The 24,653-nt window shown below is 41.4% G+C and overlaps 1 protein-coding gene across 1 annotated transcript in view; it reads right to left on the reverse strand.

Annotated features, from left to right (window-relative positions):
• Nucleotides 1–477: 477 nt before the first annotated feature.
• si:dkey-215k6.1 (transmembrane protein 132C) overlaps nucleotides 478–24,653 on the reverse strand; it is a 217,551-nt gene continuing 193,375 nt past the window's right edge. Inside the window, exons 7-16 of the mRNA XM_047341077.1 lie at nucleotides 11,627–11,832; nucleotides 8,567–8,630; nucleotides 8,278–8,409; nucleotides 7,610–7,687; nucleotides 5,049–5,111; nucleotides 4,336–4,464; nucleotides 2,557–2,685; nucleotides 2,095–2,394; nucleotides 1,722–1,996; nucleotides 478–1,151 (exon numbers count right to left, since the gene is read on the reverse strand). Of these exons, the coding sequence (XP_047197033.1) occupies nucleotides 524–1,151; nucleotides 1,722–1,996; nucleotides 2,095–2,394; nucleotides 2,557–2,685; nucleotides 4,336–4,464; nucleotides 5,049–5,111; nucleotides 7,610–7,687; nucleotides 8,278–8,409; nucleotides 8,567–8,630; nucleotides 11,627–11,832 (2,004 nt within the window). The 3' untranslated portion in view covers nucleotides 478–523. The remainder of the gene's footprint in view (nucleotides 1,152–1,721; nucleotides 1,997–2,094; nucleotides 2,395–2,556; nucleotides 2,686–4,335; nucleotides 4,465–5,048; nucleotides 5,112–7,609; nucleotides 7,688–8,277; nucleotides 8,410–8,566; nucleotides 8,631–11,626; nucleotides 11,833–24,653) is intronic.

Consider the following 24,653-nt stretch of genomic DNA (forward strand, 5'->3'; position numbering starts at 1 on the left):
TCAATAATTAATCAACAGCCACAGTCAATGTTGGCAATATACCACATGAGTAAAAAAGACTGATGAGGGAAGTTCTTGTCACCTTTTTTTTAAATGTATAGTGGCTTCATAATGTTAATCCAGCAACATACCCTGAATTGACTGTATAGCACAATGGTTTACTGTTATTCTGAAAATTAACATTCATAACCAATAGTGGAGTAATTATTGATTTTACACTAATACTTTCACAATAAATAATATAAAATGAATTCATAATGTTATTTATTGTTTGCTACCATTGATTTCAGTGTAAGCTAGTGATGACAGTATGTTTCTCGTAGCCTCAGGGAGCTGAAGCTAAGCACCCCCTACACTCTGTTCAATAATCCTCGCCCAACTTTGTGTTCCTTCTACTTGTTCATCCCATCCTTCCTCCCTTCATCCATTGCAAAGGCATTACAGGTGAATTGTACTCATTGTCCTTCCTCCCCCGCCTGCATTCATCCTATGCCCCTCCATTCCACAGAGTCTTTCCCATCGGTCACAGATTGTCTTGTAGCCTCTCCATGTAGGTTCTGATTTCAGACTGACCCAGGTCCATATCCTGACACACCCACTTGATGTCATCCTCGCTCCCATTGGTCATCAGGACTGAGGAGTTGGTGTACGGGCCACCCCCGCCCGAATTATCATTGGGCAGAACTGTGGCGAAAGACGTGAACTTGACGCGTTTGCGTTTGGCGGCCGCGACTGCAGCTGCTGCCGTGGCTCTGGGTGAATTATTCAGGTGCTCCGCTTGGCCAGTGGCATCCTTGCCACCGGTAGTGATTGCTGAAAGGCACTGATGTGGCTCCGGGACAGATCGGGGTAAGGTTTGTCCGTGGGTGATGCCCCGGTGTCCACCTGTGCCACCACTCCTGCTAATGGTGCCCATGCCTGTGCCCACGCCCATCACCAAGGTGTTGCCGGCCCCGTTCAGCAGATACTTGCTCTCCTCATACCCTCCTTCGTTCCGGTCAATAATGGTGGTGCACTCATCTGGCAGCCCACCCTGGCACTGGTCAGGGTGGGCTGCTAAAAGGTCGGCCTCGTTGCCAAGCCACACCCAGTCATGGGCGTGGTTCATGTTGCCCCCTGTCTCCAGAACGGGGACTTGCTTGTGACGATATCTGTAGAGAAAGGACAATAATTAAGTCTTAATTAATTAAAGTAAAATTGTGGTCAAGTGCAAGACCAGGCTAAGCTGCTTTTTTAACATTTACAGTCAACATCCATCAGTTTAGATAATAGACAGTAAAAGACAGCAGAGCAGAGAGAGAATTTTGAATCTGACAAGATGTCATCACACTCTCACCTGCAAAATATTTTTGTAACTTCAAAAACTAATTTATGAAAAGATTTAAGAATACTAGTTGAGTTGACAGTTTTAATTGTGTGTGTAAAATTATTTTTATGTTCTAAAAGCTCAATGCAATATATGGTTGGACAAAATTTTTAATACATAAATATTAAATAGAATTTGCAAATGAAAATAACCCAAATTCTCTGTTAAATAGCCACATGGGAAACAACAATAGATGGAGATTTAACCAATAAACATAATGTGTATAAACGTGGGGTGCTTGGTGTGTAGATCACAAAATGTTTCTAAACCATGGTGTAACTGGGTGAAGGCCTTTCTATATAACCCAGCAACACAGCTATTAAAAAACAAGTCCTGAATTTTTCCTATGTTTTACCTGAAAGCAAAGCTGACACAGTTAATGAGAAAGACCAGTATCGCCAGACAGAACACTCCCAGTAGGGCATACATCCCAATCTCCAGGTCTGACAGGCCTCTGCTGGTGTGGCTCAGCTCACTGTCTCCACCCCCTGGCACTTCCACCTGTGCTGGGTAGGTGCTGTGGTCCCCGGCTTGGTTTGGACCGCTGCCTCGGCTGCTGCTGCTTCCTCCGCTGGCGGCTTTACCACCTGAAACACGATGGATCACCGTGCTCTTGGTTGTTGTGCTGACCTGGGGAGGGGAAAATAACACACGAACATGTTTAACTTTCATTCAAAGTGCGTTTTATTTAAAATGTTCAAAAAAAGCGAAATAAATCTTCCTCTCACCTTCCTCATGGCTCCCTCCTCTCGATCCACTGCTGCACCGTTGAACTTCCACTCTCCTCCGTCCTTTGTTCGGTGCTCGCTGGTGCTGTTGTCCATCCCTCCTCCGTCCTCCTGGGCTCCTCTTCCCATCTCACCCCTGTCCTCACTCTTTGCCCCAAACTTCACCAACACGTTGCCGATCCCTGATGCCAAGACGCTCTTCCTTTTGGACTTCTGACAGGTCTCAGAGATGACCATCTCCACACGAACCAGTGGCCCTTGTCCGTCGCCTTCTGCGACCACAATGGGCCAGTGCTGTTCCTAAATGACCGGGGCAATGTGAAGATGGTCGAGTTAGGCTTTGGACAGTTATCTACAAATATAAATTTCCTATCATCTGTAAAAATGTTGATGGTTAGACCTTTGGGATCTTTTACATATCTTTAACTTTACATATCCGATCAAGTTGGATGCTGCAAGTACCTGATTGGTTATGGAGATGACTCTCTCGTCCAATGAGACAGCTGAGAGGAGGAAGTCCTTGGAATCATAGATATCAAGTGGTGTGACTGAACCGTCACTGTACTGGATCCACGCGCTGACCACAGCTTCCTGAATGAAACCAGAACAAAAAACAATGAAGCAATAACAACTTCTCACTGACGGATCCATTTCCTTCAGGATTTTAATTCTCATGGACCCACAGCGATTATTGTCCAAACCTGCTGTTCTGAGAGTGTAATATGTGCAGTTATTCAGTGGTGCTGGCCTTGTTCATGTTTCTGAATGATTCGCCTGTTTGCATTCCAAACAAAAACAGTGTGTTGTTACACTATACACAAAGAGAGAATTAACACTTTGTTCTATCCAGACACACACTCCTTGTCTCCTTCTCCATTGTCCACGTCCTCCAGTATAATGAGCAAAAAGACCATTCAGCGGCTTTTCTATAAATAAAAACAGAATGTATTTTTCCCTGCATGGGATCCTGTGCCACTAATTTCCTTTCTATTAAACCCACTGCTTTCTTTAATCAGAACACAGACGATTGTGTTGGTAAAACAAAAACAATTAAGCTCTAATGTGAGGAACAACACTTTATTTATTTCCTTCCCTTTATTCTCACATTAATTGTCATTTTTTACTTGCTTCCTCTGTTCCCTAATCTCCCTCTTTTCTTCCAGTCTTCTGTTTTTCAACTCTTTTAATACTATTTGTTTCTCCTCCTTACTTTCCCTCTCCATATTACATCCTCTCTCCACAGTGAATGATGTTGATAAAAGCAGACAAGTGGGAAAAGAAAAAATAAATACATTTTTGAATTAAATGCAGGATCAGATCTAGATTTCCATCATGATGAGCTGCTTCTCGTCCAATTAGCCCCTGGATGAAAATTATAATTTGGGGTATTGTTTGATACAAAAATAGTAGAAGTAAAAACAGGGAGAAGGAATGCCAGGGGAGAGGAGAGTGTGAGGGATAATAGCTTGAGATGGTGTGATAAAAATAAATATTGACAATGTTACCAGAGAGTGAAAAACAGCTTGTAATATTTTAGCTTAGCAGTGTATGATGCATGTGAGTGTGTGTAGTTTTAAGAATTGTGTTTCTGTCGGTATTGGATCAAACAAATTGAAAAAGCATATTAAATATTGCATTTATTGTGATTATAATTACATTATTCAAATGTATTTATTTAGATTAGACTGTTAAGCTGTACTAACTGTATTGCTTGAATTGTGATTTTTAATTGAACTTCTTTACAAAACTAACTGAAAAAACAAATTGGCTTTAAGTATTTCTCTTTATTGGAGTGTATATTAAGCCTAGACTGTCATTAAAAAGACCTTCAGGTGGTTGTAACTGTAGTTAAGTAGTGCTGTAGCCTGGAAGTTACACACTGCTAATTAAACTGATTATGGAAGAGACCGCAGCGATATGATGTCCGCAGCAAAGAATTACTGTTTAAGATCTATGATTACAACCTCGGGGGTATTACTGTAGAGACAAGAGCAGCTTAAGATGTTGCCATCAGTGTGTGTGTGTGAGTGTGTGTGTGTGTGTGTGTCAAAGACAAACCTAAAGGCAGTGAGGTGTTTATGCACAGAATCATGTGTCTGCCTGTGCAAGCTACATCCTTAAAATAGGATAATTACAACATCCCCAGAGGATATGATATATTGCGGAGGTGTAGATATTTTGATCTGTGTGTGTGTGTTTGTGTGTGTGTGTAAATGTACGTGCACCTATATAATCACTTACCTGTTTAGGTGTGTGGAGCAGGTCTGTGGCTGTGGTCGTGAGCTGGATTGCCTGATAATTTCCAGGACTTGCTGTCATACCGAGGGACAGAGATGCAACCAGCTGGACTCCCAGGTCTGTGATGGTGACCTAGACCAAAAACAATAGTGTAACGACTCAAGTCAAAGTTTTTCTTCAACTTTCTTGTTCCCATTTAAGTAGTTTAACAGAACGAGAAAGGGACGAGGACTCAAGAGATGAACACAAACGTAAAGAGAACTGAAAGTAAATCACTTTTAAGGTGTGATAGATCCGGCACCATCTGAAGTATGATTGAATGTTGTACAGTATAGTGCAGTGGCTATAAAATGGACGTATAGAATGACATATATTTAAAGCTGACATTTTTAAGACACTAAATGGAACCATAATCTTTTAAATGCTATCAAATCACATGACCTTTTTTGTGCCTTATCTGCCTGATACTGTGACGCTCAGACTACTTTTGGTTCAGTATTCACAGGGACCACCATCATAACCATGTGTTTACTTGCTCTGTGACTCACTTTGCATGTTCCTCCCTTTCAGTTTTAGGCCATTAAGCTCAATATGTTCCCCTAGTATAACCAGTGATCTGCAAGGTGGGATTTATACCATGAACCCTAATACACGCCGATAAAATGGACCTATATCTCGTAAAAAAACACATAAAATGAAGCAGCATGCTATTTTACCTTGTCATCCAACACGGTCACAGTTTTCTCTGCAAGGATGGAGTCAGACAGCGGGGACAGAACCTGCAGAGAAACATTGAGAAAAAGTTAAAATTCAAATGAAAATTTCACCAACTAAAGCAATTAATTTCTTTTTTTTGTTGTTTAAATGGACAGTTTTGATTATAATCTTTGTACATTTAATTTGTTTACATCTGATGTATTGAAAGGTGCTGAGGAATGTGCCATAAAAAATATTTATTCTTATTATATATAGTTTGTATACAGCTACAGATTTGTATATCTTAGGTTTTAGGTAAAAACACACAAAATGTAACATGTTTTCTGCAGCTGAAAAATCCAACATATTGTATAATGGGGAAGCTGGTTGTTGGACAGTTGATGTAACGACAAGATGTTTAGGGGCCTGCTGCATGAAGTAGAGGGAATTATGAATTACAGGTAATTGTGACCAATCAAATGGGTTGACAGTACAAGTTGCATTCACACACACATTCATAGAGCACTTCCATACACAGTGCTTTTTCTAATACACACCCTTTATACCGCATTGGGGTAATTTGGGATGCGGAGCGGGGGATGGAACCACCAACCCTGTGGTTAGCGGATGCCTCTCTCTGCCTCTATGACTCAATACGGGATCGAGGTAGATGAAAAAAGCTTCTGTTGTCTCAGTGATTGAGGAGAGAGTGTAGTGTTTAACACGGACGGGGGTAGGTCAGCGCAGTGCACTAAGCCTCATACTCAGAAAAAATCAGCACAAATAAGACACAGGCTGGAGTGAGTTCTGTCTACAGTCGGCACAGGATGTTATCCACTGCTGCTGTCTTTTTACATAATGGTAACACACACACAGACACACACTAAGTGCCCGTCTGCCTCCCAGCTGTGCTCCGCTGTGTCACTCAACTACGACCAACTAACACAACTTAGCATAAACAAAGCTACGGGCGTAAAACAGTCAATGGGAGCGTGAGAAATGGCGAGAGAGGACTAAATGAAGTAGGTGTCGAAGAGAGAGACGATGACAAATAGAAGAGGACAGAAAGGGAGAGGGGCCAGAAAGACGGAGCGCAGAAGAGATTGGGCCTCTGATGGAGAGAGGGAGCAGCAGACAGACAGTGATAGAGATTAGGAGCCTTGTGTAGTAGTGTACTACTCCGCCCGGCGACAGGACGACAGACAGATCTGATTGGTGTACAAAGAAAATCTCTCAGCGAACGGATCGGCGCGTCAAACTCAATCCCACCGTTAGCGAGGTAACAAAACGTGGTGATTGACGGCTGTGGGATTGCTCTTCAAGACTCAGAGTAAGAGGGCGATAGAGAGAGAGAGAGAGACTTGCAGGGGGTGAAAGGAGGGAGAGAAGGGGAGGAGAGGAAGAGGCAAGACTCAGGGAGACAGAGCTGGGGGATAAAATTGAAATGTCAAACTATCAAATGACGGCTGTCGACTCTGCCGTCTCGATAGGAATGCTGGGTAAATTCTGTCCCCTTGCACCCAAACAGAGCACAGCTGTCCGTATGCACGCATCGCCTGTGTGTGTGTGTGTGTGTGTGTGTGTGTGTGTGTGTGTGCGCAGAAGTGCCCAGTCAGTGGGATGCAAACACACATTCAGCTGTTCCCCAATTTCCTCCTCGCCCCTGCTGCACTGAACTCAATGCCAATTTATTTCTAACACACACACACACACACACACACACACACACACACACACACACACACACACACACACACACACACACACACACACTACATAGCAATCATGCAATGTAAGCACTTGTACTAAAATTCTATGCTGAATCATAAATACCTACATTTTAGATATTGTTACATGGAAGATGGGGGGATGTAAAATAATATGATAGCGTATAACTAAAAGTATATTGACTATGACTGTGGCATATCCAGTGGATTTCGTTTGGCTCGGCTACATCACGGTGCACCAGTAATGTGAGCTACAGGACCGTCCAACGCTGTCACACTCAGCCACAATGGGCCGGCTTATTGGAATTCAGCAAGTGCACAAGTGTGTTCACTGTGTGCCAGTGCGAGTGTGTGTCTGTGCGTAATTGCTCAACGCCACGCTGAGATGTCGGGGCCAAATCCGACAGTTAATTGTGGCTAATTGTGTTACAAGCTGGCAGGCGAGGCTTAAAACTGCAAGAGAGGAAGAGGAGAGGAAGCGAGAGCGGATAATGTTTACGTCGCTGGAGTGCTTATGGCTGCGGCCGCGGTTGCCAAATTACCCCGCGCTTCACATAATCATACATTTTCAATCGTCTTTCTCCGCGCTTGTTGTCCAACATCGTGCCTTGTCGATGTTGTGTGTTGTCTGAATAATTCAAATGCAATTCAAACACTGATTCTAAAGTGTTTTTATAAATGGTTTAACACCAGAGGGGGTCAGTTTCCTAACGTCAGATTCAAAGTTATATCAAAGACTTTTTCATTATACATGTTATGTTTTACATCTCAGGTTGGGATATAAGGGAGAATACGCACTGCTTGTTTGCTTTCATGTGTTCAAGAACAGACTGGAGAGCAGAACTTCATCATACCTGTATAGTGGTGATCCCCAAGTCCCGCCCTATCAAAATGCGTCCATCTATCAGTCTGGCAATACGAGGATCTTCCACCTGTGGAGCACAGAGAGAGCTGATAGTTTAATCACATCTATAACTAATCTTAAGACTGGGTGGCACAGTGGTGCAGTGGTAAACACTGTGGCCTCACAGCTCAAAGGCTCTGGGTTCGAACCTAATGGCCGACCAGGACCTTTCTGTGTGGAGTTAGCAGGTTCTCCCTGTGTCTTGGGTTTTCTTTTGGTCCTCAGTCCAAAGGCACTTAGGTAAACTGAACAACCTAAATTGGTCGTAGGTGTGAATGAGAGCATGAATATTTGTCTCCGTATGTTGGACTGACCACATGTACCCTACCTCTCAACCAATGTCAACTGGGATTAGCTCCAGCTGAATGGTTCTTTAAAATTGTCCAGTTTTGTCTTTGTTTAAACAGTGGTGATTCCTAAGGTTCAGAGAGCCCAGATGATCTTTACCCCCTCCTTTATTAATCATTAGAAGTTAAGCTAATCCCCTCAGAGATCACCCAGAGACTTGAGATTCAAAACAAAACTTCTCACCTACGTCAGGAGAGAAATCTTTTTCTTAAGAATATTATTCCTTCAAGAACAGTGTGTGAACATATGTCCGTGTTAGAGTACGGATACCTTTAGCTGGTCCAGCACCAAGTGGGTGATATCAGCTTGCCAGTCTGCTCCCAACATGTAAACCATCTCCCCTCCTGGATCAGAGGGTTCTGCCACAAAGTGGGTGAGGACGCGCACCAAGGCGTACTGGTACTGGAGAGTCAAGAGAAAGGCAAGTTAGACCCTTTTATCAGAAACCAACAAATACAATGACCCTGCACAGACGGTTAAACCAAGTGAAGCTAAACATGAGATCAAACGTTAATTAGAAAGGACTTTAAATATGATATGAATATCAATCACATAATACCTGTAGGGTGCAACCTTTGCCCTTCCTCTCGTCGTCCTCATCATCTTCACTGTCTCTGGTGGGTCTATGGAGAGCAGAGGATGAGAGTACAGAGGATGAGATTATCTGGTAATTAAATGTCACTTTTATACTCAGCTCCCGGTAATCTACAGTATAATCTCTCACTCAAAGAAGAGAGACTTCTGTATTTATCCAGCTGTGACTGACGTATGTACATATTTACACATACAGCAACGTCTTTAATGAAAATTTGTACAACAACTAACCAAATTATGAAATTTTAAACTGGACGCATATATGAAAATCCTATTTGAGCACAGTAATGATAACGTCTCATCCTGAGGCAGTCAGACCAGTGGATCAGTCTGCTATCAGACGCTTGTTACTCGGGCCCCTTCAATCCGAGGAAGCATCACGTCAGAGGACACCAGCACTGAGACAATCCTGTAAAAGTGAACTGAATAAACTTTTCTGCTGTGCACGACAAGCCCTGATGTCAGATTAACCATCACATGTGATTCTCAGAGAAACTGACTTTTACGATTGCATCCTATTCCCTTTCTCTGGAAAAAATATATATCTTCACGCTGCTCATTTCAATTTCACTGATTTGTTTGAGTTTGACCTCTTTGTTGTGTGTTCACGATTATTTGCCTCATTCATGGGATTATTTACAAGCATTTTGCTTTAGTAAATATCCTCCATGATCCCTGATTGTTATCAATTATATTATTATGTGTTATTATCTATTATAGTATCATTATCTTGAGATCATGGAATCTAGAAGCTGCTGTTTCTAAATGTTATGAGACTGATTAATTTGATTTATTTTCCTTAAATATAATAAAATTAATAAAGATATTACTTTGTAATTCTTGAGCTGAGCAGAATGAATTATCACCCCCCAAAAAACTAAACAATCTCTCTCTCCTTACTCACTAGTTGAAGATCAATCTTTCACACGCACGCAAATGCAGATTTAAACATGGCAGCACAGAAGCGTATACAGAGGGATACATGCACAAAGAAAACACAACAGACAAGTAATATTTTTCTATAACCTGAGAAAGAAAGGGTATAAGCATATTTCAGCTGATATTAAACTGAGTGAATACGTTGCAAGTTAATAAGTGTTGGTATTTATTCAAATCCGAGCCTGAAAAAAAAGTTCACTATTGTGACTCTGAATTGAACCGAGTACGAAGCTGTGAATCTAAACGACGTCACCTTTTCCTTCCTCCATATTTAAAAAAATAAACTGTAAACACTCTTAATTCTGTAACAAGCTGAGCACAAACCACTGTAGATACATATTAGATATTCATCACATGAGTTGAGATCTATTGATGTGTTTACTGATGCACCTGCATCCGCGTACAGGGAGAAAAATGATGTAAGCACAGAAGGAACAACCTTCTGTAAAGACTCAATTATCCTCTTAATCTTTTATTGTATAAATATACTTTGGAAGCTAAAATGCATGGAAACATATACATTTTTATTCAAGTACTTTCGTGTTGTAATGTGAAGTAATTCCTCAATGAGCAGCTCATACCACTAATCATTTATTCTCTCACTGAAATTAAAAAGACAAAACAAACTAGGTTTTTCAGAGGAGTTGATTTAGAAACACTTGTATAACAATAATTAGTTTACACGGTGCAGCATTCATCTGGATTACAAACTGAAACGTTGTACTGCAGGTCGGATAAAAGATGAGCGCTCTGAATGCACATGACAAGTTTTCATGTTCCTGTTTATTTTCTGTCCTATGTTCTGTCTTTCTTTTGACATTGTTATATTTTACCTTTCTCCTTTTACCACACACACACAAACTACACAGAACAGCAGTCACGCATGACCCTCACATACCATCATGTGTAACAGACCCACCTACTTTCATTATCTCCCGTTTGACAAAGTGTGTGTGTGTGTGTGTGTGTGTGTGTGTGTGTGTGTGTGTGTGTGTGTGTGTGTGTGTGTGTGTGTGTGTGTGTGTGTGTGTGTGTGTGTGTGTGTGTAATTCTCTGGCAATGATGCTAAAGCCATAATAGTTGTCATCAGTAAAGCCAGGCGGGCCTTGACCTCATAGGAGATTATTGACTGGCTGGAACGACGTTTGCTCTCTACTGGTCCATTCACTAAGCAATATATCACACGTACACGTGCACACACACACAACGACAGACACACACACACATTCACACTTAGTCCTGCTTCATTCTTCCTTTTCTCTCTTTTTCAAAAATAGACACATAAACCTTTTAAGATTTTGCGCATTAATGACTAAAACGCAATGACAGGATTCATCTACGAGCTATTGAAAGAGGATTTGTAATTGTAAACTTTAGTTTCATAATGTTTAAGGTAGTAACTTGTATTTGCATGTTTCCCCGCTCCACTCAACACAGAGCACACCTCTCCATAACTAGCTCATCTCCACCGGTCTCCAGCTTCACTCCACCTCCTGCCTCCTCAGCCTCGTCCCCAGCTCATTCTCCTGCCCGCTGGCCTCTCAGGCTGCCCGGCTCTCTGCCCAGCTTCTGTTCCCCGTCTCTGCTCGTTCTCCAGTCGACTGACCGGTCGTCCAACCCGGCTCACAGATTGACCCTCTCTGGCTCCGTCCTTCAAACTGCAACTCGCTCTTTATATTCAGTCTTTCTCTGGCAGAACCCTCATTTCCACAGTAAAACTAGATTTGATCCCTTGTACCTACGTTCAGCTTTTAGGTTCACAGATTCGAACATTTATAATTTCCTCATTGGTAAATATGCAGATTTGATTCAGCCATTCACTGCAGGTTTACTGCACATAAAATAGTTGTCTTACTTACAATGTTCTTTGGAATCAGGTCATGTAAAGCCAAAATCTTACAAGATTTCTTTTCACATGAGACCAACGATATCTTTACATCTGTCCATTGTGTTGTAGTTTCTGATGCTCAAAAGCCATCGACTCCGTGAAATCAGTATGTTGTTTTCCAGATCATTTGATGACTGTAATGTCTGATTTAAATGCTCCTAACCTTGTTCCCTTCCCTCGCTCCCTCAGGTGCGTTACCTCTTGTTAGTGATGATTGGGACCCTCCAGCCTTTGACCTGGCTCAGCTCGGTGTCGGACACATCGATCTGCAGAGGCAGCTTGGGAACCCAGACGTCGAGCTGCAGCTGAGCAGACAGGTGCAGGTAGGTGAAGTTCACTGCCAACGACTGACGGCCGCGCATTTCTTTACCGTTCACCAAGACCTGGTCGCAGTTCGGAGACACCTGAGGAAAAGAGCACAAAATGGGGGAAATGAGTTTGGTTGAGTTTAGGATATTTATAACAGACACACATCAGCTATTTCTGCAGAAACAGATGCGGGTTAATAATATGCTTCTGCAGATTTGCAACAAACAACATCCTGAGTGTAACAAAAAAAAGGAAATAACATTAATTTTAAGACCAGAGTATAATTACTTTCACCAGATAAAAGCACCTAGGAGAATTCTCCAAGCCGTTGCTCTGCAGGTGAAATATATGCCAGTGGATCTAAGTAAAGACCTGTTGTTAAATATGAAGAGACCAAACCTCTGTGAGAGGAACTGTAAAACAAAATGATTCTCTTGATATTGAAGGCAGTCGTATTAACAGAGACATTCTGGTTAAGGTTAGAGACAGACTCAGTTTTATGGTTATGAAATGAGATATTTAACAGCCCATTAAATTATACGACAGCCACAGCTCTTTCTGAACTAGTAGGGAGAAATTTAAAGGGTTAGGGTTGGTAATGTGTTTCTGGAACACTTTTTTCTCATTTGTTAAAATCCTCTTCACATAAACTAAATAAAGTTGTGTGATAAAAGAGAAAAAGCTTTCATGGACCTGCCTGTCTGCGTTCACCCTGCTCTCACTGCACATAACCAGAGTCTCCAGCCGCAGAGACACAAGCTGCTGAAGCAGAGAGGAAAAGTCCGATTCGTGGGGCGTAGTTTTGACGAGAGGAGGTGGGATGTTATGGGATGTAGCTGTTGAATTATTTCAAAATGGAGCCTGCCCCTTCTTATTTTATACACGATTACCAACCCTGGCTTTAAGACACTTGGATTGTGAATTGTGATTATCATAACCATGTAGATTGTCTTTTACCAAAACACTGCAGACTGTACCGGTTTGAACATTAAATGTCCTTATGATCTTTTCCTCGTCAACCTAAATGACTTAAACACTTAATGTCCTTAAAAGCCCCATCGCATGTTTTCTATTTCCATAATCATGGAAATGTGGTTTTCCAACAGTATTATTCAAATAAAGTTGATAGTGAAGTGTAAAGAATGAGTGTAGACACTGGATTATTATGGCTGCATCTCAGGAAGTGGACAGCAGCCTTACAGTCCATGTGACAGGCAGAACAATTGAAAAAGCCTGGATTACAGTCACTTTCATTTCCACCCTCCTCACTCGTCCCGACCGTGTGACTGATCCAGTCGACGTCTTCTGGACAAATTGTCCCACATTTCATCAACAATGGAGGACGGATGAAACTGATCAGGACCCAATGTGAGGACATTGAGATGGTGATGGAGCTAAATGCAGAAATTATGTACCTGCGCGACAACATCATGACTCCTGCTTACTTTAAATCATAAGGTCAAACAGAAATAAACGGGAAAAGTTATAAAAGGACAAGAAAAACCCACTTAGTGTAAAAGCAACAAACCAATTAAGAGAGAAAATATAATATTACATGTGTTGAATGTATTTATTGTCATTTCCGTCTCTCTCTGCCCCTCCCCCTTATTTCTGATTCCCTTCTTATCTTCACAGTCATTCATCCATTTGTGGCGTGCACTGTATATAACTTACCCCCACTCCTTCTTTACCCTACACTTATCCTCCCTTTCTGTTTTATCCCTTTTTCCTCTTTCATCTCTTCACGCCACACTTAGCCTGAACACACTCTTTTCTTCCCCTCCTCCTTCTTCCTATATCATTTTCAGCTTCACGTTTTAACATTCTCTCCTTTTGTCAGACTTCCTCCGACTCGTATATAGTCAGACTGTCTCTGCCTGTTATCTCTCCCAGTTATATCACATTCATGCAAGACAGTCACCAGCCTTGTTTTTTTGGAAAATCATAGCATGTGGGTATTTCCTAAAAACTTTTCATATTTTCCCAAAATAATTATCTTTAAAATTCTGGAATCTACATTTATTGACAATTAGTAAAAGTATGTCGATGGATTTTATTCATTATTTTTGTATTTTAACCTTGAACCATATTATTTTATTTGTGAATGGCAACATAGGGAACTGACATGTTGGAGTGTTCAGAAAACTAAAAGGCAAATATGAGCAATTTTAGATTTTCCAAGATTTGAATTCTCCTCTGTCTCTTTCCCATTTTATCTGATTGTTTTAGTTCAGTCTCTCTCAGGTTCCAACCATGTAAGCTCTCCAATCCCTTAGAGGAAGACTCAGGTTTGGTGGAAATGAAAACAGATCAAATACTTGAGTGAATTTTGGACTCGCGTAAAAAAACATGACTCAATTGGGATGTTCTCCGTCTGCAAGCGGAGTAAAGACCAATTGACTTCTTTGTTTTGTGCTCTTTCTGACCACATACTATGGCGAGAAGTGCAGTACAGTTACTAAGTGGATTTTGCATGTACTCCCCAGCTGCTCCAGCTTCCTTCCAGAGTTCAAAGAAATACAGCTTAGTTTAATTGGAGGCTCTAAATTTCCCGTCTAAATTGTGAATGTGAGTAAGAATGGTTGCTTGTCTTCATATGCTCTGTGATAGGCTGGGAACATGTGCGGAGGGTACCCCGACTCTCCAGCGCCCCCTGCAACCCTCAAACGATAAGTGGTATTAATAGCGGTGTTTACGTTTATTTAGATTTTGAGTAAACATTTGGATTATGAAATATGTAATTCATGTTTTGCGTCACATTCCCTGTGAATCGTTTTTTGCCCTCAGGCCGGATCAAGCTCAGAAGAGACGCTCTTATTTTTTGTGATACATATAAATCAACACACAAGAGCAACACACACTTCACACTTTGTGTGATGTGACATTTTTTCCGGCTTCCTCAGAAAACCCTTTGATCTGAAAAGAGGTTAACATTTTGTACATCAGAGCTAAACTGTTTCCTCTCTATCTCTTCTCACCTTTTAATTTTCTTTCCTTTCTACTTTCTTCTTTTCGCTGCCGCTCTTCAAACATAAAAGGAAAGGTGCCCGGTCCTTCTCCTCCATACTTGCTATTTTCAATTCTCCTTTTTTTTTCTTTCCCTGCCTTTAACTTCTCTTACATCTCCCTCAACATTCACCATTTCCCTCTCTTGACCCCCTCTTCTCCCTTTGTCTCCACCCCGCCCTCCCGCTCTCATTGCAGTCTCCCTCTTCATCTTCCTCTCTCTCTAAAACCTGATTTACCGCTTGTTAACATCAAAGGGATGTTAGACTGTTGGTGCCTCAAACTATTTCTCCAAATCATGTTTATATTCCAGGTGTAAATCAGTGTGAAAACTGTGCTCGGGTTCAGTTTCCATTGAAGGTATAAGACAGCAGAGGTCTGAGGAATGCACAATGGTTCTGCTTGAACTGGCGCGGTAGCCATTGCCCAGGTCTGTCATTTTAACAACACATTCGCTGAATTATTTCTGCTCGTTGGCTGAATGGCCTCGGGGGACATTTGAGAAAAATCAAGTTTGAGTTCATTTTGTCAGCGTTTACAAAGTTTGAGGAAATTGTCTTTAAACTTTTCAGTTCAGAAAGACAGTTAACAAAAAGTTTCAAAAAATATATATATTTCTGCTGCAACGATGAATTCTGAATTACTAATAAAATAACCAATGCAAGGGAAATGCATGACGATTCATAGTTTATACAGTATGTGTTAATGGATTGACATTTTAATTGTTTCTCTATATTTCATTATTCTTAAAATGACAAATTATGCAAAGAAATACTATTCAGAATGACCAAAACCAATATGTTAACACTAATGGACAGAATGAGGATTCGTAATGTTCAAAGTTTCATTCAAAGTGAAAAACCTACAGACTAATTATCACCTGACTGCTCAGCTCAGTGCATTTTAGCACCTTTCAGGTCATTGATTTGGTTTTGCCAGCACAAGACGGCTGATGGACAATATAAATCAACCAGCTGGTGAAACTGGAGCATTTAGGAGATGAAGATTTTTTCTCTCAGGAGATAATGGAGACTAACAACTGTGACAGATGAACTTACATTCATCAGGTTGACAGAAACATAACTCAAAATGATTGCTCCATATCAACTGGATGTATTTTCAAACCAGTTCCTCATTAAAACTGATACAATATTGTGATCACAGTTTGTTTGTGTCACCAAGTGGTCAAAAATCTGTTATTAAAGGTTTAAAACAAGAAAGAATTAAATTCTCCCTTCCATCCTCTTCTTTTTGGTCCAGTTCAATTCTACTTTAACTTTGTATTGTTTTTGTGTGTGTGTGTGTGTGTGTGTGTGTGTGTGTGTGTGTGTGTGTGTGTGTGTGTGTGACTACATGCCACAGCTTGTAAAAGAAACATGGAAATTGGAAAATAGACTGAGAGATTCCAGACACATGATGCGGAGATGGAGGCACAAAGAAAGAATTGCTGTCTGGATACGAGAACAAACAAACGCACGCACAAATTATGATTTTGTTTTTTGTTATATTACATTTTTAAGAACGTTGTAAAAAGATGATATACCATTATATAGGCACCTTTTCTCTATTAATGGGAAAACAATAAACAACATCCATGTGTTTCTAATTCTAAGATTATGATTTAAGAATTATAATAATCATAAACTGAAGTGATTTATTCATTTATTTAGTCAAAAACATGAACAGAAAACCACCAACATATTGACTTTGGTGGTAAAAGCTTTTCTGTTTAGATGGTTTTATACATCAGCTTGTGTTCTCCTTCTGTCACCGTGGGGTTTTTGATTACACTTTAATGGTTTTCAAAGAAAAACAGAGCAGAACAAAATTGAAACGTTAACAAAAGACGTTATTTTGTCCCGATAGAGTCTGAAGAAACCTTTGAATGTGAGAGACCAGTCACATTTGGTTTGGAGAAAGATTATCCTGCAAGTTAAAAAAAAGATTTTAGATAAATCAAGATTCATGAAATAAATAAAAAAGGTTTTTATCCTTAGAAACACACACACACACACAGAACACTGACCACAGTCACACAAAGACGCAAATCCTGACAAACACAAACACACACACAGAACAAGTGTGTTTGTGTTTTTGCAAGTAAAGAGCTGAGTTTGGGGTTTGAGGACACTGAAGAATGGATTTTAATCTCTGTGTTTTAGCGGAAGACAGAGAGAGAGAGACCGAGCAGGACACACAGGAGCTGGAATGAGAGGGAAAAGGAAGCAGAAAAAAAAAAACAGAAGGCGGCGAGAGAAAGTAAAAGTGTGGATCTCAGCAGTTGAGACTTGTTGAAAACACAAAGGCCAGAAAAACTGTCTTCACCTTCATCAAATACCACAAACACCACAACAGTGTAGAGAGACCTGCGTCAGAAAACTGCTGAAAACTTTACCTACGTCTCAGCAACAATTCAAGTAAAAACACAGCTCGACTCTTGTGTGCACTGTGGCTGACACACACAGAGACACACACAGACACACAGACACACAAGGCTGAGGCCTAAAAGTCGAGAACCCTCAGTCGCCTATGATTCTTCAAGTCAGGATTTTTTTTTAGTCAGTTAGGATATTGTAGTCTTCAGAATTAACTGCTGAGCGAGCGCTCCTCCTTTTCACGATGCTCTACAGGGGAAAATCATTCAGCTACGTCAAAGTCCTCCTGATCACATAGTGAAGAGCGATGGGTTTAAAAGTGGTGAATTTACAGCTCACACCAACTGGATACTTGATATAATATAACAAAATCACTTTCGTTTGACATCTAGTGTCCACGAAAAAACATTCTAGCACATTTCTGACCTGTCATTAGTGAAGTTAGCGTTAATGTCACAAGGAAGCATCCTGAAGAATCCCTTTGAAAAATTTGCCTGAACAGCCAAATCTAATTTGACTAGCAAAATGATTTGTAGTATTATACAGATCCAACACACACACACACACACACACACTGGAAACTGGTTCGTATTCTACTTTGTTTTTATGAAAGCAATTTTTCATTTCTGCTTTTGCTTTTTCTGTGGTAAAAATCATCTGAAGTTTTATTTCACAATTACTTACTTTGACTTATAATGAATCTGTCTACACTTAGAATAATATATTATTCATAGAGGAAGCTCAGAAATGTTTCAGAGGAAGTGACAACTTCTATTGTGTAGAGGTCACTTGCCGGTCGTGTCCTAATATGATGCGTGTTGCCTTTGTAACAATCCCACTTGTTCCTCTGCACTTGTTGAACCCCTGCGGGTGAGGAAAGTTCTTTGAATGTCAGGGGTCTTGAATAATCTTTTATGATATTAATACTGTCTGTGGTGTTTAGGTGGGATGGATTTCCGTGAAATTGATATAGGGCAGAATTCTATGCACATGTGTCAAATCAGAAATCAACTGATTATAGTTTTAAACACAGTAAGCTGCAGCACTGTGCACCGCGGATACTTCTTACCGAGGACTTTAACAACAACTGAGTGCTCCAGGTCGGATTCATCCAGGTTTTATTGAGCTCTCTCACAATCTCCTGGTCTGTGCCACTGCATGAACTAATACTCAGACTGCAGGATGAGCTTTGAGCTTTTTACACCCCTTTTTGTTCATTCCTCTACAGCCTGTTCAGGAGTCCCCAAACTCAACCGCCCACTCACTCCCCATTTAGCGGCTCTCTCCGCAGGCCAAGTCATTTATTTACATCCATATTCATCTCCCTTCAAGCCAAGTGATCTGTCTGAATTTACAGTCACTTTCCTCTGTCTTGCCTCTATCTCTTACTGTCTCAGGTTTTCTCTATTAGTCTCTCTCAGATGTATATTTTCTCAGTGCAACACCATCCATTCATCTCTCAGTCTCTCAGATTTCATCTCACAATCTTTTTCTCGGTGTGTTTCACACTCTCCCTCCTTCCCTCTCTGCCCATTGAAGTTGTTCTTGGCCTCGGGCGATACAATCCATCTGACTTTAAGAATCAGATCATCCAATCAGAGCCCACTCAGTAGACAGGGGCGGGCCCTGAGGGACAGACTAACAAACTCTCTGATGGGATTAGACCTCCCACCTGTCTGTCATTTAAGAAAACCCACACTAGGCCAATTGCCTCTGCACATAGTTTCATATGGCTGTCATAGGGCTTCGCTCTCTGCAGACGAGTGCACGCACATGCACAGGAGTGCACCCATTAGCAGGCGGTGGCCCCATATATTATTCTGATTTGGGTCGGATAATAGACAGCTGATGGAGAAAGCAGTTGGAAGGTGCACACACACATACACAAACATGTTAGCAGCATATCACTGGGGCTGTCATTTAGAATTTGGAAGAGTGGGGTGTAAAATGTTCTCTAATGGCCATTTGCACTCTGCTTTTCTCCACAGTAAAAATGTTTAATCAAGAGAGACAGAGAGAGGGACAGAGAGAGAGAGAGAGAGAGAGAGAGAGAGAGAGAGAGAGAGAGAGAGAGAGAGAGAGAGAGAGGGAGAGAGAGGGAGAGAGATAAGAGATGGGGTGAAAGGGAAATATACACAGAATGGATGAAATGTACAGTAATGAGATGAAAAGAGAAAGAAGGGGAGTTATAAAGAAATAAGACGGTGACAAAGCAACAAGTTCTGAAGTGTTTTCTGACCCGACACCTCGAACAGCAGATGGACATCATGTATCAGAATATGTGTGAATCTTATTACCAAATAAATCTATTTTGTAACACTTGTGTTATGGTTTTGTTATATTTAGAGACAAAACAATTTTTGAAGGTAAAGGCCACATTTTGAGTTGAAACAATTCCGTAGCTAAGTTAAGGTTAACATCTTAATTTGAGTTGAAATAGTTAAGTTAAGATTAGCATATGGGTTTGGGTATAATAGCTTATTTGGGAAGATTATGGGCTGCAATAATAAATCGTAAGCTAAGGTGACTTACCGATTGTCATCAGGCTCACAAGAAACCTGGGCTGCTGGGTAATGGGAAAACACCAATCTTGAGGATCAATGTCTGATTCTGGGTCGACCCGACCTCCTTAACAGACGATCTCCTTTGAGCTTGTCAAAGCTCCTAAAGCCACTAGAGGGCGCTGCCACTTGAACGTAATAATACATGTTTCATTACCCACTCGTTCTTGGTTGTTAGAAGATTTTGGTACTTTTAGAGTAATTAAGTGCAGTTATTTTACCATTAACTGGTCTTATTTGTAATTTCTTGGACAATTGAATAGAACCAAAGAAAAGTATATGAGATCACATTCCACTTATAGTTGAATCACTACAATAAAGAAGAGAATGAATCCAGTTTACTTGTGTTTCTGTTCTTAAACCACTGATAGATTTATGCTCCGTTGTTTAATCCTGCAGCCTGTTTTCATCACTACATTCTGTCTCTTGATGATATTCTGGATTCAGGGAATATAAACTCCATGTCTCAGTAACTGTATCTGTCAATCAATAGCAACGTAACACAACAGCAATCAGAGAGACCGAAGAGGTGGCTTTCTCCTGCGATTATAGTAAAACCACTATAATTAAACAAATTGGCAGCTTCTGCCATGCAGGTAGAAATTCCACAGCCTGGTCAGTTGATACACATTCAAAAGTTTACTCTAAGCGTTCTTATTTTATTTAATTAAAACTATGTTGTTTATAGGAGCCTTTCTTCCTCTCCTCTTTTTCCTTCTCTCCCCACAAAGACAATAAAGAAGTTTTTAAAATCTCCCTTCAAAGACGTTCTCTCTTTGACTCTTTGAGGTCTGCAGAGCTTTATGAAAAGGCAGGAGGGTTTTCATCAGTGTGCGTTTGTATTTGTGTCTGTGTGTGTGTGTTGCGGATACCGGTTTCTTTTTTTTCTAGAAAGTTCCTAGGCCCTATGTGAATTAGTATGCTTATTAGCATAGGGATATAAGTCAACACTGGCCCCAATATGTCTGTCCGTATGGCCCTATTGTGGCCTGTGTGTGTGGTGTGTGTGTGTGTGTGTGTGTGTGTGTGTGTGTGTGTGTGTGTGTGTGTGTGTGTGTGTGAAGGGTGCTTTCTTAGGTGTCTGCATTTGTACTTCTACCCTATCTTTTTTTCTGCATGAAGGAGATATTAATGTGGTACAAAATAGGCCCTTTTTTCTCAAAGAAAGTTTGACTGGAATGAATGAATGTAATGTACGGTGGTGCTGACTGGCAGCTCCTGAACACGATAGGTCCAACCTGAGCCAGTGCACAGACGCTCTTATTGTCTAAATGTGCCGTGGAAAGGTTGAGATTGTGGGAAAGAAGCCAACAAATGTTGAAGGAACAGAAATTGGTCCGTTTACGTGATAACGGCTGTCGGTCCAAGTCGGTCCAAGTAGCATTTTTTATAAAAGGTAAGACTGTCCTAGAAATCAGTTTACCATAGTTGAATGTTAAAAAACAACTTCTGTTGAATTAATTCCTTTGCCAAAACAAAAATCATTTATAAACAAATGCTTGAATTGTGGGAAATATGTGAGATACACCCAGTCCACCTGAGGACAGAGTTAGGTTAAGTTGAAAGACATAGGAGCTCTGTGCAGTTCACACTTCATGACTTGTTGTGGTCACACAATCTTTAACCAGGAGAGACCACTGACTATTAATGTCTGGTCTCCGAACATTTGATCACAAAAACCCACGTGAGAAGAGACGCCGAGTCTGAATCATCCTCCTGCTCGTGTGTGTCAAGCTGCTCACAGAACGACACGTCAGGCCGGAGGAGAGTTGAAACGCATCAGTGGACATCACGGTTGTAAAGAATAGAGAGCAGCTCGGGATGCACTTTTCTGTCCGAGCCCAAGAGAAAACTAACGGAGCTCGACCCCGAACCCGACAGGCAGTGTGTTTTTTTTCCTGTCCTAACCTGACCCAAGCCCGATGCAGTTAACGTAAGCTGCACATGTGTTACCATGTCCATTCGGCTTTTTTCCACAATTACAGACATAGGCAGCTTTTAGAAATCTCGCCTCTGCATGTGCCGTCACCACCTTCATCTCCTCCTGCACTTCTACAGGCAATATTGTGTAGATATTGAGCCTGTTAGAAAGCCTGCGACGTGTCAGCGAGCCTCTCTAAACACACCTGAACAGTTCACACACAATGACTGCTGACACTGATTTGGCTCCAATCTGGAGCATTTGTCTGCCGCTTCCAAAAGTCGTTGACGACAGGAGATTTGGGCTGAAAATCACAGCTGGTTATTTGTTCAACCTGGTGCCAATCACACCTGCTTGTGCTTTGCCAGTTTATCTTTTTCAATATTACAAGACATGATACAGTAATATTTAGTTTTTAGTTTAGAAATGCAGCTTTCTCTCTTTCTTTCTCTCTCTCTTGTGCTCTTTCTTCTCTGTGTTTGTGCTGCTCAACTTCTAAATAGGCTAAATGTGAAAGATGTGGTATGAGCGAGACAAAGGAGGACAGAGAAAGAAAATAACTGCAGAGGCAATTTAGGAAGCAGAAACAGCATCAAACCGTTGAGGCATCTGATCAGGATGCCTCCTGGACAGCCTCCTCCCCGCGGAGCCAGTCTGACTGAGAGGAGGAGACCCCGGGGCAGACCCAGGAAAAAAACGCTGGCGAGATCGTACATGCCGATCAGCGTGAGGCGGCCTCATCGTCCCCCAGGAGAAACTGGAGGACATGGGGAGGCAAAGAGCACATCTGGGCTGCTCTGCTGTTCCTGTAACCTCAAGCTGCACTGCATGAGTGGCGAGCAATGTATCAATGGACCAATGTGTCCCTGCACAGAGAAGAGACAGAACCTAATGTTTCATAGGTCTAAAGTAAAAAAACATTTAAAAATTATGTTTTATTGATGAGGGATGTTGAAATGAATATATTTATGTTTTATGATGTGAGGTCGTATGCCCCCTTTCATCATTTATGCATATTAACAATCTATCATGTGTCAGTGTCTCTTCCTTTTTGTAGTCAACACTATTATTTTTTGCTCTTTCAAAGTTTTTCATCATCTTATAACCTCTCTCTCTCCAACACACACACGCAAACACCCAGCCCCCCCCCAAACACCCACCCACACACACACATCAGGTCACATTTTGTACATCCCCTTTGTCACTTTATGTGCGTGTGTGTTTGTGTTTGTATATATATTAGTGTATAGAACGGAATAGAACAGCACATATAAGGAAATCCGTTAAAAACTTATCATTTAAACCCGTAACATTTAAAATAGATTTCTAAATGGCTTCCGAGTATATTTTTCTTTTAGTATTCATTCATGTGGAAAATATCCAGTGATGCTCCAGGAAATGCAAAGTGTCACTAGTGCCTCTAGATGTTTGCAGCAGCGTGACTCTAAAAGCAGTTAAACCCTGGGGCCTTTACCCAGTTTTACCTGAGCAGCATTAACCACCAAAGTTTTAACGCCACCCACAAGAGAAAATAGATCACGTGCAATTTTTCAGATGCACTGAACAAGGGATGGCACGGGTACGAATCTGTAAAAGGACGGTTTAACTTTGCTATGTGGTGAATTTCGGATCGTGAAAGAGTAAAGAAGGTCTGTGACTCCTGAGAGGCAATGCACTCACTTTACATGTGAAACATGTGAGTTCTGGTTTGGGTGGGAAATTTGAAATTTGAATAGATGCCACATATGAGAATAACCTGGTGATGATGGATAAATAGGAAGCTGACAATAGCAGTCTGCACTCAGACCAGTGTAACACCTGAATGAGTGTGTGTGTATGTCCATGTTGAAATATTGGACATGATGCAAATTCTTTGCTTAGTTAATGGTATCTGGCATGTCAAAATGGGAAACACTTTGTTAAGTTCTAAGTCAAACGTCATGTGAGCGACTGCGCCTGTTTGTGTCGTAACACTACTCATGGTCTCCCCTTACTCGGGTTGAGGGCAGCAGCGCCCCCCCGGCGGGCTGTCCATTTCTCCCTGGTCGCGATTCACTCTGGTTTGTCTGGATCTGGGACCGGGGGAGCAGCTGCTCGAGCGACCTCCGTGGTGACTGAATTTGTGTCACGCCACACAGCACAGTGTGAGACTAGTGTTCAGCGCTACGCCCCGACAAGGTAACAAAGCGGAAAAGCAGAACCGGCTGACCATATACAGCGCTGACCAAATCTCGTCGACAGCCGGCGCGCCTCCCACTGCCAGCTGTGTGGAAGACTGCTCCTTACTGTTGGTTAGTAGTTCGCTAGTAGTTCGGTTACAGTAGTTCCGACCGGGCCGCGAGGCAGCAGCGCCGCGCGCCCTGGCTGTTCCGGCATTCGTGGTCGCCGACTATATAGTCAGCCCGATTCCTCTCCGCTTGTTGTGTACCCGTGAATGGGTTGGGGTAATGATGTCTCCCCCTCTTCTCTCTGTCTGTCTGCTGTGCTGTATGGGGGCGGACATTTATGTGATTGAAATTAAAACTCCAGGACAACAGGGAATACAAAGTATGATGCATATTTGATAATTTATATCATATAAATATTATTATACGTTTAAATCATGGGGAGAGGGCGGCCATTACATTAAACAGGCAAACAGGGCTTTAAAAGCTGTTTTATGATCCTGGGTATTTGAGTATGTTACAGACATTATTAAGACCCAAGGACCATATCAAGAAATGGGCCTGTCCTTAAGCCTTGACCTTTGGGTTTTGGCTGAGGTCTGGACCTTCGTAAAGACCGACTTCTGCTGGAGTCGGACTGGAACGACCTCAGTCAGGATCAGTGAAGTGAAACATTCTGGCAAGAGCAAATTGTCTATTTTCACGAACCACTTATGAAAGTAAACAAATTTTGGTATAAAAGTTGGTATTAAAGAGCTAAATGACGACATCACTACCTAGAAGAGCGGAAAAAGGGTTAGTGAAAGACAGATTATTATAAATCAATCTGTTGTTCATCTTTCTCTCACCAACCTGTGTCAACCAAAGTGCAGATATACACACTTACAC

The sequence above is a fragment of the Hippoglossus stenolepis genome, chromosome 9 (genome assembly GCF_022539355.2).
Source record: "Hippoglossus stenolepis isolate QCI-W04-F060 chromosome 9, HSTE1.2, whole genome shotgun sequence".
In the NCBI taxonomy this organism is placed as follows: domain Eukaryota; kingdom Metazoa; phylum Chordata; class Actinopteri; order Pleuronectiformes; family Pleuronectidae; genus Hippoglossus; species Hippoglossus stenolepis.